The following is a 16,544-nucleotide window of genomic DNA, read 5'->3' as shown; positions in this document are numbered from 1 at the left end:
CTGATTGGAGAGGAGGGAGTCTTCTGGAGGAGAGACACTGAGGGAAGGTCTGGAGAGTAAAGAGAAAGTTTAAAGGCTCTTTATTATGATTTACTGAAAATTATTATTATCATTGTTGTTCAGAGCATTTTAAATGCCTTAGTAACACGAACACTATATACACACCATATATATGCAATGCATACTGCCCATACAACCAATGGGAAGGCGTGACATTGCAGGTAAATAGATGAAATACAATAAATGGAAGTGAAAGACAATTGATGAACAGATAAGAAATTAGAAGATAGTGGAGGCCCTTCTTGGAGCCACAAACAACAGGTCCCTAGCACCCTGAAGGCAAGTATGACCAGTTATATTAAAATCTTAACCTTTTTTAAATTAATTAAATAATTTTTATTAATAAAAAACTAGATATTAAAACAATGTGAAGCACAAATAAGACACACACTAGCTGACATGTTCAAATCCCACCGCCTATGCGGCCGATCCCTACCTGGGCTAAGTTAGCCTCCCCCTAATGTCACATGGGGCGCTCCTCATAACAGCGGTCGCCACCTGCTATGCTGCGGCCAGACGCCGTCCTGACCCCGGGCTCTCTTTATGGACACGCAGCGTGCCAGCTCTTCATGCGGAGGACAGAAGCATAACACTCCCACCGCTCATCGGCTAATCACTGCGCGCACCGCTGAACTGCCGGTCCCGCCAGACCAACTGCCCGCAACGTTAGTTCCCCGGCTTCATATCCATTCGAAATGTAGGCTTATTTAGGTCCTAGAAAACAAATAAACAAAAACTAAGGACATTTACTCAGTTTTAGTTAGTTTTATGTAAAGCCTTCACATCTAGTTGTCGTTACTTCGTTTGTCTTCATTAACAATAACAACCTTGCAATGAACACAGTTAAAACAGACAAAAAAGAAACAATTTAACTACGTAGCCTACTTAACCATGGTAGAAGATATAAGCAAAATCTGTACAAGTCAGCAAAATCAGACTGGCAAAATGCTCTTATTCTGAAATGCTCCATGTGGATATGTAACGCAGAGAGCAGAAGGGGCTCACAGAGAGCTGTTTGAAAGGGGTGCTGAAACAATATATTGTGCTACTTACAACTTACTGTGCATGCTGTGTGTTACACTGTACTTGATTGTGGTGGCCTGGCCCTTGTAGACACTGCATTGTGTCGCCCTTCTCCCGTCATTGACACGGACCATTCCCATCGCCCCTTACCCGAACCTTACTAGTCACAACCACATCCCTGACCTTTACAGCCCCACAAAGCTGGTCGAACCCTACAAGTAAAGCAGAATCCTGGTTTTTGACCCCCCCAAATACAATAAAACAAGCCCACCGTCACACACACACACACACCTCCGCACATTTGCTTAATGCAGACAGTGCAGACGCTTTGCTGCTTGCGTTCTTTTGCTTAAACTCTTTTTTTTTTCCTGCTAGAAATCAGCAGCTCTTAGGATACTTTTAAATCACTGGGACTGTCAGATAAAGTTGGCTCTTGCCATACTTTAAAACCTTTTATGATCTTAGTGCTATGTGAGTGTAGCCTATCAATAGCACTAGCCTGTACTGCAGTGACTGGAGCTATAGCTAATGCTAATTAGCAACAAGATGCCCCCCTTCTCCACGGACGACTTCTACAAACTTCTACAGACAATTACTGTGCTGGAAACCAAGATCTACAGGTTAGAAGTGAATGTAGAAGTGAATGAATTATGTGGGAATGACACCACTTTACCGTGGACCCAAAACAGTGGACAAGAGCATGCTAACACACGGCTAATTAGCACCAAAAAGACTAGCAAGAAGCAGGAGGCCTGTGCACTGGGTAATAAAGCTGAAAGTGGGAGTCCTCCCTGAATCGGGACCAATGATGTTGTGAAGCAACAGTCTGAAGTGTTGAAGGAGGACTTTAATAATCTGTTGAACACTGAGGTGTTTATCAGTGGCCCTATACCGCCAGTCCGAAGAGGAGCTGAGAGATTCAGCAGATTGATGGCTTTGAACACGCGGCTCTCAACGCCATGTACTGTCCATTCAGTGCATTTCATCGAAAACTTTTACTTCCTGTGGGACCGCAGACATCTTTTTAAGGCAGATGGACTTCGCCTTAACAAGTCAGGAGTAAAATTGTTCAGCTCCAACCTGTTTTACTTTCTGCGTCACTCATCTGTTCCCTCTGCCAAAGACAAGAGACAAGAGGAATCTAAACAAGAAGAAGACATAACACAACACGCCAGAAACCTTGAAGAAGAGCCTCCTCCGCCCCCGCCAGAAGAGAGCTCTGATAACGGGAGATAACTGAGCCAAGAGGAAGAGCCTCCACCTCCCTCACTGAAAACCAACAGTGAGGATTCAACATCTCTACCCCCCCAATCCCCACCTTCAGACACACTTTCTCCCCTCTCCCCCCTGTTGGACTTCACTGATCACATGGGAGACCTGGTGAGAGCTGGGACCAAATTGACTCCCCGCACCTTCCCTTGCTCCACTCCCATTTTCTCCACCCTAAACCCCCCTCACCGTCCACCTCCACCACTGGTTCTAAGTCCTCTATGTTTGACACGTGTCACAAATACAGCGCCCAACCCATCCTCCCGCTCCACAATGGCGAAAAAGCCCAGTAAGCTCTGACTGATATGTGCTGTGTCCAGGCTACTAGGAAAATAGCACTCATGACTATTCCCAGGACAAGCTGGGGCCCGGTGTGCTGGTAGTCTTCTCCATCCCTGTCTTGATAGGTGTCACGGCTGTCGCTGTCACCTTTGTGTTTCCCCTTTTCCCTGTCTCACCTCTACCAAGTAGGCTGTGTCCCTGGGGAATGAAGACCCGCCTACTTCCTGGTTTCTGGGGTGCTGACATCTGTACCGCCCATTGGTTCCCTCTGTTTTCCACTCAACCAATGGCTCATCACCACGTTAATTACCTCCGGCTCATAAGGAGAGTCCACCTGTTGCTCCAGGCAGCTTGTCACCGCCTGTTGACTTGTGTGCCGCTGGTATTGACTGCATAGCCTGTCTGTTGTACTTTGTGTTTAGTGGAACTATCCACCTTTAGTGCCTATTAGCTGTACATTGTGTTTAGGTAAACATTTGCATACCTTTGTATGTTAGCTCCACATTTGAGTGCAGTGGAGAAGTTCACTTATTGTTCTGTTTACTATTGTGTTAGTTTTCACCAGGTGGAGTGGGTGCTGTGCTCTTTATGTTCTTTTGTAGTAAGAATCAACCCTGTTTAAATCGATAGATAGGTACAGGCCTCCTTTTGAGGACCTTTTTATTTTAACTTGGTTTGTTATTTTCGCAGCACCCTCGTCCACCCCCCTTTTGTTTTTTTGTTACCTGTCTACATCTCTTCTGTTACCAATAAACGTTACCCTGTTAAGATCTGCCAGTTGTGCCTGTATGTTTATGGCCCCAACACCCCTAGACCAACAGGGGGTTGTAACAATAGGTAACAGAAAAAGCACAGTGAATGTGTTAAGATACAGGAAGCACTTGACATATCCTGCAAGTTTAGTATTAATTCCTCGTCAGCAGCAGCCTGTCGAAAAAAGTGGGCCAGATAATGTTTTTAACACACTAAAATTAGCTTTGTTAAACGTTAGGTCTTTGGCAGGAAAAACAATTTTAATCAGTGATTTTATAATCACTCACAATCTTAATTTCATACAGGTTAATTACAGGCGCTGAGTAACTGTATTGAGCAGGTCAACGATTGGATGTGCCAGAATTTTCTTCAGTTAAACAAGGATAAAACTGAAGTTATTGTTTGTGGAGCCAGGGAGGAACGATTGAAAGTCAGTGCTCGACTTCAATCTGTAATGTTAAGAACCACAAATCAAGCCAGAAATCTTGGTGTAGTCATGGACTCAGACCTGAATTTGAGGAGCCACATTAAGAGAATTACAAAGTCAGCCTACTATCACCTGAAGAATATATCAAGGATTAAAGGACTTATGTCTCAGCAGGACCTGGAAAAACGTATTCATGCATTTATCTTCAGTCGACTCGACTACTGTAACGGTGTCCTTACAGGCTCCCTAAGAAATCCATCAGACAGCTGCAGCTGATTCAGAACGCTGCTGCTCGAGTCCTCACTAAGACCAAAAAGGTGGATCACTCCAGTTCTGAGGTCTTTACATTGGCTTCCTGTATGTCAAAGAATTGATTTCAAAATCCTGCTGTTAGTTTATAAAGCACTAAAATGGTTTAGGGCCAAAATACATTTCTGATCTTCTGCTTCGTTACGAACCATCCAGACCTCTCAGGTCATCTGGGATCAGGTCTGCTTTCTGTCCCTAGAGTCAAAACTAAACAAGGAGAAGCAGCGTTCAGTTATTATGCTCCGTATATCTGGAACAAACTCCCAGATAACTGCAGGTCTGCTGAAACTCTCAGTACTTTTAAATTAAGACTGAAGACTTTTCTTTTTACCATTGCTTTTAATTAAATATTTAAGATTTTTCTTTTTATTGATAACTTACAGTGCACTCTAACTTTTACTGTCCTGTTTTCTTTTTCTTTGTTTTTAGCTTTTTATCATTGCTTTTATCTATTTAACTCTTTTAACCTTGGTTGTAACACTGTAACTTTTATTATATTTTATGTTGCTTTTAAACTTTTACATATTTCCCTGTTGGTTTTATGTTTTATGTAAAGCACTTTGAATTACCTTGTTGTTAAATTGTGCTATACAAATAAACTTGCCTTGCCTTGCTTAATGCTGTACGCCTGTTGTTTGGCTTACATGAATTGTTGTGTCCATGAAACTACATCAGGTCATGTGATTTTACCTGTTCTCAACAGAGAGCTCCTCCCATAGCTCACAAACGTCTTCAGCCAGTCAGGGCAAATCTGTCTGAAATAGGTCCTGGTCTGTGCCATATAGTTTTTGTTAGTAGCCCAATTCTTTCTGGTGATGTTAGCCTGTGGTGTTGGAACGATCCAAGTCTCTGTCTTCGGGACAAATGATATGAAGTCTTTTCCATCATAACCCCACTGAGTGAAACCATTCACCTCTCCAGTCTCTTCATCCCACTCACAGCCAACCATCCTCTGGAAAACGTGGACACCTGAGAGAGAGAGAGAGATTAAATATAGAAGCATAGCAGGACCACTCTATTAGCTTTCTACTATAGTCAATAAGTTTGCAGTCAAAAACTTCTCTGGAGGCGGTCAAGAGTCGGTGAAAAAGAGTTTATTCCAATATAGGACAGGTAAACCCGTGCATCATCCCTGCAGGTCAAAGCATGTTTCTGTCGTGTTTTTGCACACCATCTTTCTTGTTGACACATTACAAGTTTACTCAAAGTTTGCACAGGCTATAATAACCAAAGGTTGGAAGCTGACAATCAAACCCTTAACCAGTAAGTAAACATGTAGTCATAACATCTGCAGATTAAAACATCTGCAGTCCCTCCTGTTGTCAAAGTCAACAGTAGAAGAAAGCGCGTATAGTCACAGCGTCAGTAGTCAATACTTTTACTGAATGATCTAACCACAGTGAGCTTGTCACTGTATTCATAACTACAGTACAGCACTTCTAAGTAAAAAAATAAGGCACATCTAGGTAAAAAGATTAATTGAGGATAATAAAATAATTAAGAATGATAAATTTACACAACACCATCTATCAGTCAATCATTTTTTCCACCTGCAGAAGCTGGCTGGATGCTTCCTGCTGGGACGGACCAACACACTGTGTGGTCAGTATCAATCAATCAATCTTTATTTATATAGCACTTTTCATACAAATACATGTAACACAAAGTGCTTCACACTACAGAGCCATTTCAAAACAATAGTTTAAAAAAACATCCCCTCCAACCCAAAACACTAAGACCCCAGGACAAAAAGCACTAGAAAAGCAGCCCATCAATAGAAAAAGTATAATAAATAAGTAACGTTTTAACTAAATCAAATAAATACAGATCAGTTAAAAGCTTGGTTAAAAACGTATGTATGGGCTGATTTTTGTGTCAGTACAGACTGAATTTGAATAATTTAGAACTGAATTTGAATTGCTCAACTTGAATACTTGGATTAAAAAACTGAATTTGAATTTATTAGTTTGAAACTGAATTACAATAAACTTGAAACTGAATGTGATATTATGAATCTAAACTGAAACTGTATTTGAGCCTCACTAAAAATTCAAGTCTTGTCTTGTGTGCTTTCACTTTCAGTTCTCTCAATTCAAATTCAGTTCTTTAAATTCAATTTCAAACCACAAGATTCAGTTTTAAAGGTCACAGGCAGGTCAAGGTCCTCGAGGAAGAGCAATCGAGCGCAGGTCTCTTGTTGTTGTGATATGCATATGTACCTGATAGACCCTGTGGTACACATGTGAAAAACAAACGGTCACTTTCTTGGTTTTAACTTCAACATCAAGCTGCAAACTTGCTCAAACCCAAAAGCTTTAACGTTAGAGAACAGTTGGGCAGCGTGTTTAAAGTCAGGCAGAGACCAAAACATTATAATTCAGATTTACTTAACGTTAACTTGCTGCTATACTAGTATCAGTGACAATGCTGCAGCTCTGTTACAGGTCCAGTGTAATAAATATAGGAATACTGCTCTTCTGCTGCATTCGTGTAGCCTGGCAATGCATTATAAACAACAGAGTCTCACTTACTTATAAATGCCATTGCTACAAGAGCTCTACAACTGCTAGGCTAAATTGTAAATTGAGTAACGGGAAGTTATGAATTGGCTAACTGAGCAAGAGACACGTTTGGAACTTCAAATATCTTTATTGCTCAGTAGTGTTTCCTTTACTGTGCAGAATATTGCAGAGTGCAGCGTAAATATGTAAATGCCAGTGTTTGTAGTATGATACACTAACTTTTTGGAAGACCAGAGCATTACAATAATCAATCCTGGGGGTAATAAAAGCATGAATAAGTGTCTCTGTATTTGCTTGAGAGAGAAAGGGTCATACTCTAGCAATGTTCTTGAGATGACAAAAAGCAATCAATAAGAAATATTTCTTATATGTGACTCAAAACTGAGATCTGAGTCTGAGCTCATTAACAATTTTTACCAACGCTGTCTCAGGACTGTGATTGGTTCGTATCATAAACATTGTGGAAGTTAATAAAATTGCTCAGTTGATTAAAAACAACTTTCTCTAAATTTCACTTTGGAATGGCAGATTGTAGTTATTGAGTACTGTAGCATCTACCATAGCACCATAGCAGTTTTAAAGGCAGTAGGGAAAACACCCATCTGTAGGGAATAGTTTACGATGGTCAGAAGATAATCACTAAAAAAGGCATAATGTGTTTTAAAAAGAGAAGTTGGGATCGGATCTAACAGGCAAGTTGTTGGTTTCAGTAGAGTAACAATTTTACAAAGCATGTCAGAGTCAACCAGGTCAACACTATGCAGTGTTTCCCCAGATGTACATATAGGATCCACTTTTTTAAAGTGTACCTGCTGATGTATAGCAGTACAGCAGAGTTACATTTACATTTATTCATTTAGCTGACGCTTTTATCCAAAGCGACTTACAATTGCTATAGATGTCAGAGGTCGCACGCCTCTGGAGCAACGAGGGATTAAGTGTCTTGCTCAGGGTCACAGTGGTGGATTGAACCTGAGTCTCTCACACCCCAGTGAATCTAATCTGTAATTCTGTGTACAGCTGTGTGACGTCTCCATGAACGTCTGCTTGTGTCTGGATGACTACGTCTGGAGTATCCATGTGTGTGTTCTGTTGTAGGCGTCAGTAGGGCTGCTCGTCGGCATCTTCAGGTATTGGAGCCACCTGGGGCCCGGTGTTTTCCATAGGGCCTATATAAAGCAGATCCTACCTGTGGCACTTTGGGAGATAGAGAGGAGGGAAATGCAGTTCCCTTTACTCTTCACTCCTCATAATTTGGCTTTCTTTATTAACACTACATCTCACTTATTTCATGGTGACATGGTGATGTTAAATCTTCAGCACTGGCTGCTTCGGTAACGAGTCTGAGTGTAGATCTGCCATCTCGTCAGGAAAGTGAAAAATCTCCTGATGAGATTGATGCTGCATATTTGCTTCTTACTGAAGACGGCGAGAAAGTGCCTATTAAGATATTCAGGTGGTTGTGTCAGGTGTCACATTCTGCCTCCCCAGTGGTCTTGTTATACCGATTGTTTTATCGTGTTTTGATAAAAAGGCTGTCATTTCACAAACTGAAAATGCCCATGGTGTTCTGCTGAGTGAGGGAGGATCAGATGGGGGAGAGATAAAGGCGGCATGGGTGCGGTCTGTCTGTGTGTGCATGAGAGAGAGAGAAAAGAAGACAGAGCGCTCTGTTTATTTATTCTCAAAGCCAGGCTAATTAAGTGATTAGGCTGTTAAGGGAGAGCCGGGGCGACTGAAGCACTTTTCCTATACGTCATACCAGGTGTTATCTTGTTTAAATGTGTTCTTTTCTAAGAAGTCAGCCGGGCTGAATGTGCAAGGAGACAGTTCAGCAGAACAGTTTCTGCAAACGGCCATTTTTGCATCTTTCTCGGCCCTTTAAAATGCTTCCACACTGCCGACATGTCAACGTAATTGTTCGGTAAAATTTAACCTGTTTTCACTTATTAGGCCGAACTCTGAAAAAGCTATTTTTGCCATTTTCGGCTGATTAATTTCAGATGCCGAACATTCAGGGCATCCCTTAAAACATTTGTCCTTTTCAAAATGTTTGAAATATCACGTGCCTTTGATCTGTTTCTAGAAGAGTCTGGTTTCTGCTATTGAAAACTAATAAATGGCAGCTTTTTGTTCTAGTTTCCTGCATTTCACACATGCAGCATTAAAAAACTTGTTCCACATCAGCAAGCATAGTGATCATGTTTACATGGCAGACACGTTGTGTTCTTTACCCTTGAAAACGTTACACCCATGATGAGTGTGATCTAAAGAAATGCGACTGTGGAATCAAATAAAACAGTGAAAGTGTGAAAAGTGAAACAAAAACAAACCTCCTATTTGGTTGAAGCGCTTCTTCAAAATGTCAATGGTGGCTATGAAGGTCTGCTGTGTGTCCTTACAGTTACGAGCTTTCCCCTCCCAGAAGTTAGGATACTCTTCTGTGACTCTGCTCATCCAGTCTTGACTGGGTTCTGCTCTCCTGGTGTTACTGTTGTAGTGAAACACCTGAACTTCATCAATCAACCCAACAGCCACAAACTCTGGGAAGTTTGGGACTCCAGAAGTCGCAGTGTAGAAATGCTTCAGAGAGTGAGTCACTGGAAGAAAAAGTTCAGTTTTCATGTCACAGTTTAAAAAAATCAATGAACAACATTATTTTCCTGCACACAGAATCAAAAGAACAACAATACAAAACCTCCTAATTATCTCTTCTGTGCACTCAAACACATTTAAAGAAAAAAATCTGTTGCTTCAGAAACTTTTACTTTAAAGGTTCAGTGTAAGTTTTAGGACCCCTCCACACTACTGTGTTTTCAAATTAAAACGGAACTTTTTCAATTAAAACTTTTGCTATGTGAGACCCTCCCATCCAGACTACAACGGCGAAAATGAAGACCTAAAACAGAGAAGTTTGGAAGTGCTGCCGACCCCGTTTTGCAGGGTAGGAATAATTGGGAGCCTAAATAAGACATCGGCTCCCCTGAAATATTTTGGGGGTCTCTTAAATATTGACAGCATGCTTTATTGCCAATAATTTCTATGAATTTCTCTATCATCATGGATCCATGCGTAAATTCAGGAGCCTCTGACTTCATCCAGCCCGAAGGAACGATCCCCGACCGTCCGCAGCGGACCGCGATCTCCTGTCCCTGGTCCGACTCACTCCCTCTCCGGTACGGGTTGTGTCGCTAGTACGGCTGTAAACGGTTCGTGATTGTTCTGTGTGGCTGGATATTGCAGTACTGCAGGGCTCTCCACAGCACCATGCAGCTTTTCAAAATTCTTCCCTCCCTTATTTATTTATTCTTTCGCCAAATCTTCTCTAACTACAGAAAAGACCATCTGCTTCATGTTTACAGCGGCGTGCGCACGCCAAGTGGAACCGAACGGACACGGGATGCGCGTTTTCACATGTTTTAATGTAGACGGGGATCACCTCTGATACGCAGCTAAAACGCTGCTGTGGACGGAGATTGTATTCGTTTTAATTGTCCGTTTGTTAACTAAAAAGGAGTAGTGTGGATGGGGCCTCAGTGGCATCTAGTGTCTCACGATGCATTCAGGAGGACGATTCATACGTACAGAGTGTGTCTGTGCTGCTTAATCATTATCTGGCTTTATTGTCTTTGTTCAATTCAAGGACTTTTTTAAGGACTTTCCAGGCAGAGTTTGAGATACGGCTCAAGGTTACAACACTGATCATTATTATAATGAGAACTAGCTTTACAGAAGTTCACAGACACCAATTAAACAGAGCGAGAGGCTTGAATGGCTCACTGGTGGTTTTTGGCTCAGTGACAGCTGCAGACCGTCAGCGTACTCGGCCAATAAACCTTCTTCTGACTGATTTACTTAAAGATACAAACATTTATTCATTTAGCTGACGCTTTTATGCCAGTTACAGGGGTATCGCACTTCTCAGGGCCACAATGGTGGATGGTCAGGAGTTGAACCTGGGTCTCTCCCACCAAAGGCACGTGTCTTATCATTGTTAATAGGGCAGGTCTCTGTAACGATGTGGGCACAACCAGGCACGTGCACACATAGACATAAAAAGGGGCTTCAGCACCTGCCCTTTTTCTACTTCAAGAGAACGTGCCCTTTTTTCAGGGGTTCTTTTTAAAAAATAAATAAATTAATATATAGAATATTTATTCCTGTTTTTCGCACAGCTTCCCTGTCAAACAAATATATTTATTGGGGGGAACTAAATCTCTCTCTCTCTCTCCGCCTCCCCCTGCAGCACCACACAGACAGACAGACAGACAGCAGCCACTCCCAGCTTAGTTGAAGCTTAGCTAAGGCAATTTATCATGGCCATACAAACTAATATAGCCTACTGTACTTAATGGAGACACTGCAGGTGAACACAGTAACATTTGTGTGTAATAACGTCATCACAATCGCCATAGTGATATGCAAATTATGCGTTAACTAATTAAAATGCGCTCATTTGCGCATATTTGACAAATCATTGCAGGTAAATAGGATAAACAAAATAACTAAAGCATGTCACCACAGAACTGTTGATGTGACTTACAGCAAGAGTATTTTCCTCTGAAATGTTGTAAATATGCAGATTAGCTTGTTTTATTTCCATTAGAGTAAAAGAAGACATGGAAGCAAAATAGACCAAAGTCTCAAACCACAATTAAAAAGTGTCCTGCCTTAAACAGTAACTTCATAGTTTTGATGGTCGGCTCCTCATCTGATAACTATCCATTCTATTAGTTTGTTGTGTGCTGAGAGATCCTTACATAATGCAGACAGCCCACACTCAAAAGTCCATGTTACCATCAGTAATTGTGTGTGTGTGTGTCATTTGGCATCTTGCTTATGAAACAAAAAGTATTAAAATAAAATTTATTTTAAATCATGCCTGCAGCCCAATTTAGGCACACACAGCCACAGTTTAGTGTGAATATTTTTGTTGATTTTATAATATTATGTAGGCTATTACACCAAAAGAATGAAAACGATTTATTGCCTTGTAAAAAAATAAACAAATTATTAATGAAACTATGTCCCTCTGCTGGGTGCAGTCATTTAGTAGTTTGTAAAAATGTTGAGTATTAATCAATTGTGTAAGTGTGAGAGAATATATATTGTTAGAAAGTAAGAGTTGTGGTAATATATTGAATGTGTTGTTTAAATGGATAATTTTTTAATAAATAATTATGAGAAGTGCCCTTTTTTTCCACTTGAGCCCCTGTCTGTGCAGGTCCCTGGGCACAACAGGCTCTTTAGGAGCAAAGTCCGAGTTGGGCCAACATGGCTCCTCCTGGCTCTCTGTCCTCTAAGCGATCACCGCACCTGCTGCGCCGCCTGGTCCGGTTGTTTGGGACGGTGCATCGTGGTCTGCTGCTCAGACCGGACTCAAAACAGCGCGAGGGCTGCAGTTTGAAAACGGTGGTCCCGCAGGAATATCTGATAGCACATATGTGACTTTACCATTAAGTCAAAAGCTAAAAAATATTTGTGCTGTTCGTGAAATCTGTTCCGGAAGATCTTATAATTAATATCAGCCACGTATTGTAGGCAGATCACTTCACGTTTACTCCTCTTGGATCGTTTGTAAAAAGTCAGTGTGAACATGAAATTAAACGCAATGTTTCCCTGGTCCTTGGAGGAACCGAACTTCAGCAGTGAAAGCAGCTGCTCGCCCTGTTCAGTTTGCGAATTAGTAGCTTTAACTTCTCTTTTATTAACATATATCTCTTGAGACCGTGTGTTTATTTGCCTTTTCAAAGACTTCTCCAGCCAACCGAGTTTAAAAAGCGGTGAGCTCACCTGCAGCTGCGCCCTGTCGGCTGATTCCCAGCAGAAGCAGAAAAACCAGGACCTTCATTTCCACGATAAGAGCTTTGATGGGAAGCTTTGAGAAACTGTTGGCTCACCGGTCCACGCACCGAGGGTCAAATGAGCGTGAGAAACAGGAGCGCTGCTGATGATATCAATCTCCATCTGAGCCAATGGGGATTGAGGCTGAGCATCAACGTCAAAATATTCCAAGAGGTTTGCAGACCTCCTCTGTCAGGCCGGACAGGAAATCCACACAGAAAATACAAAATAAAAGTGTGCGATTTGACAGGAAACGCATACAAAAATTAAAAAGTGTAATCATGTAGACATTTATAGGGGAAGGGATTTTGAAGTTGATTTAGATTTAATTATTTAGTCAGCATTGTAACAGGAAACTGGCAGGCCAATTCCTTAAATATAGCATATTGATTTGAGCCTATTCTAATTAGCACTTTACGTGCCAGTGTAGCAACAAAGCCCACTGTGTATCGCTTCAGTCAGTCAACTAGTAACAGGATATTTTTTTACAGGCTATTTATTTATTCTGTCAAAATAGGACGTTAACTCCACCCATACAGCCACATCCATTCACAGAAAAACATTGTCGTTTATTAGAGTGTAAGCTCTCTTCCAGTCTTCTTAAAACACACACATTTCTCATTCATAATTTCCCTTTGAAGAGTAATATCGGCTATACTATAGCATGTTACTGCTATCAGCTGAATTTAATAGGAAAAACTGATAACTGTGGGAACTGGACTACAATTTGACCTTCGTCGGGGTCTGTAGTATAACGAAAGTTACCAGCTGGGGTTAATAAATAAATAAATAATAGCCTAAGCCTGTACAGACCGTAGACTGTATATAAAAATAATGTTATTTTGAAAAACTAGATTTTGTTGAGACCAACGTTAACAGTTAACTATGTATCAGGTGATTTATGTAAAAAAAAAAAAAGGAGCAAAAAGACTTGAATTAACAAATTCCTGTTGTTATAAATCATTTTTTCTGGATTCTTTCTTTATATTACATCAAGCAAAATTCATCTGCCAGAAATGAGGTTTGGAATGAAACACACAAAGACACTCCCAGTGCTCGAAGGCTTCCTGCGCGCGCACACACACACACACACACACACACTTCCTGCTCAGAAAACCTTTTGTTCCCACATAATGTCCCAGTTACTTCCAGGACAGACTGCCAACAAAAACAAACCCCGCCCCCAGCCCCCTCAGATAACCTCCTATTGGTCGATAGATGAAACTAAAAGCATACTGGCTGGCGCTGTCCAGCGGGAACGTCTTGGGTTACATATGTAACCCTTGTTCCCTGAGAAGGGGAACGAGACACTGCGTCGGTGACGACACTATGGGAACGCCTCTAGGCGTGGCAGGGCTGAATTATGAACAAAACTACTCCAATCCTATTGGCGTTGCTCGAATGATAGCGTGGGTTGGCATAACCGGATGCGTATAAAACACGCCGGACAAACCAGCTCTTTGCTATGAAGTAAGGCGCTCCAGGCGGGGCGAGGCGTGGCGGACCGACGCAGTGTCTCGTTCCCCTTCTCAGGGAACAAGGGTTACATACGTAACCCACGCCGAAAGCCTCCACCTGGCCCAGCGTGCAGTGACCTGTAGACACGACTAAGAGGAGAGCGCTCGGGTGCCGGGCGCAGAAGGAAGGTCCAGACTGTAAAATCTGATGAACGTGTGCTGAGTGGCCAGCTGCCTCACACACATCCTCCTCAGAGAAGCCCCTGAGAGCAGGGCCATAGATGCCGCCATGCCTCTAGTAGATTGCGCCCTCACGGCCATAGGTGAAGGCAAACCGCGCACCTGATGGCCAGGGAAATAGCCTGAACTATCCAGTTGCTGATAGTGTGTTTAGAAGTAGGGAGCCCAGCCTCTGGGGGATCCAAAACACACCAACAACTGGTCTGCTTTCCTCCACTGGGAGGACCTCAGCGTGTAAATACTCAGTGCTCTGACAGGGCAGAGCAGATGAAGTCTCCCGTCCTCCGTCGTCACATGAGGTGGGGGATGAAACGCCTGCAGCACCGTAGACCCTGCCATACTGGATGGCACCTTAGGGATGTAGCCCGGACAGAGGTGCAGGACAGCCTTGACCTCCAGCAAACTCCAGGCATTGAGGAGACACCGAGAGTGCCCCCCAACCTCCTCAGAGAGGTGATAGCTAGGAGAAAGGCCATCTTAAGGGTCAGGTGCTTGGCCTCAGCCGACGCTTCGAGAACCACTGCCAGGTCCCATGTGGGAATCCTGGAGCGAGTCACGGGTCTCATCCTCCGGGCTCCACAGAGGAAGCGCATGACCAGCGGAGCCTCCCCAAAGGCCTCTCCCTCAGAGGAGGATGGAACGCCGTAATGGCAGCCATGTACACCTTGAGCGTGGATGGGGAAAGGCCAGCAGAGAAACGGTGCTTGAGGGAATCCAGTACCGCAATTACCGGGCAGGTAACTGGGTCCGCCGCCCATTCTCTACACCAGGTGGAAAACACGTTCGACTTCAGGCCGTAAGTCCTCCTCGTGGATGGAGCTCTGGAGTTGAGCAGAGTCTCCACCGCTCCCGCCGTCAGGCCCTCCTCAAGGAACTGCGCCCCCTCAGGGGCCAGACCCACAGCCTCCATAGGGCGGGACAAGGGTGAAAGACAGTTCCAGGAGGTCCTCCAGGAGCGAGATCATGTCCGAGAACCACACTCAGGCCGGAGAAAATGGGGCTACTAACAGTAGAGAGGGAGAACCACAGTGGACAGTGCGTAGTTTCTCGAGACGCAAACAGGTCCACGTCTGTTGGGCCGAACCTTTCGCACAATAACTAGACCTTCTCGGGGTGGAGTCACAATGGGCGCAAGCGCAGACCCACCTGGTGATTCAAATAGGCCACCACTGCCGTGTTGTCGGTCCTGACGAGGACGTGGCGACCTCGGAGGTTGGGCAGAAAGCTCCACAGAGCGCGGAACCCCTTGGTCTTCAACCACCACTGCAGGGTTCTCATATGTAGCAGGCCAGCAGGTACTATGCTGGATGCAGCTGCCATGAGACCCAACACCCTCTGAAAGTGTTCCGCTGTGATGGTGCGGCCTAGCTTCACCCCGGTTACTGTGGACAAAATGGACTGGACGCGTGCAGTAGATAGTTGGGCCCGCATCGATGTTGAGTCCCATACCACCCCTAGGAACGTAGTCCGTTGGGCAGGTGTCAACACGCTCTTCTTCGTGTTGAGCCACAGCCCCAAATGCTGAAGGTGGCCAAGGACGACATCTCGATGCCGAACAGCCGACTCCCGAGACTCGGCCTGAACGATGCTGCGAGCCCCATGACTGAAGCTGATCTCCTGTATCCTTCTTCTTCCAACTTTCATCACCCCTTCTTTCCACTCTGGCCAGCCTCCGTCTGATCACAGGATCATATCCACCCATGATCTCTTCTAAATCACTCTGTTCATCATCATCTTCCATTCTCCTAAGCCTCGCTCTACCCTTAGTTTCCAAACGTGTCATTTTCTTCTTACTTTTGGAGCTTGGATTCATCTTTATAGTTGTTTCTGCTTGTCCTCTCTCTATGATTCGTTCCTCTTCATCTCTGATGCAATAATCACCCTCCTGAATGATCACTGGAAGCTGAGGATAGACGTCCTTAAACTCCGCTTCCTCCTCGTAAGGTGGAGGTCTTCTTGCTGAATCCGTATGTGAGAAGGGTGTGTTGACTTCTGCCATTAGTTTTTCTGTTATCTTTGCCTCTTTTGCCATTTTCTCTACACCTCTGTCCCTTTTATCTTATCTTTCATCAGTTTTTGACCCTCATGTTCAAACAACTTAAGAACACCCACCTCTCTCCGACTCTTTCTTTACGTCGTTCCCCTTTTTTCCCCTTATTTTGATCCGACTTATATGTGGACACAAGTACTTGCAGTATTTTAAGTACACCTGGGTTAAGAGTCCCTTCCACAGGCCATGGTTGTTCAATATCAGGCCAACGCTTATGCCATTTTTCAGATAACTTTACAATACCATCAACTAGAGGATTATTTTTTTGCACTACATCAACCGGAGTAGTTACTTTCAACGTTTTAATG

At 43.4% G+C, this 16,544-nt stretch overlaps 1 protein-coding gene across 1 annotated transcript in view; it reads right to left on the bottom strand.

The window, feature by feature from the left end:
• The window catches only part of LOC123962847 (major histocompatibility complex class I-related gene protein-like), a 31,395-nt gene extending 18,822 nt beyond the window's left edge, over nt 1–12,573 (bottom strand). The window contains exons 1-3 of the mRNA XM_046039262.1: nt 12,439–12,573; nt 8,979–9,245; nt 4,814–5,092 (exon numbers count right to left, since the gene is read on the bottom strand). Coding sequence (XP_045895218.1) covers nt 4,814–5,092; nt 8,979–9,245; nt 12,439–12,496 — 604 coding nt within the window. The 5' untranslated portion in view covers nt 12,497–12,573. The remainder of the gene's footprint in view (nt 1–4,813; nt 5,093–8,978; nt 9,246–12,438) is intronic.
• Between the last annotated feature and the right edge of the window lie 3,971 nt (nt 12,574–16,544).

Source organism: Micropterus dolomieu, linkage group LG23, assembly GCF_021292245.1.
Source record: "Micropterus dolomieu isolate WLL.071019.BEF.003 ecotype Adirondacks linkage group LG23, ASM2129224v1, whole genome shotgun sequence".
NCBI classification, from domain to species: Eukaryota; Metazoa; Chordata; class Actinopteri; order Centrarchiformes; family Centrarchidae; genus Micropterus; species Micropterus dolomieu.
This window is presented reverse-complemented; position numbering and strand designations above follow the sequence as displayed.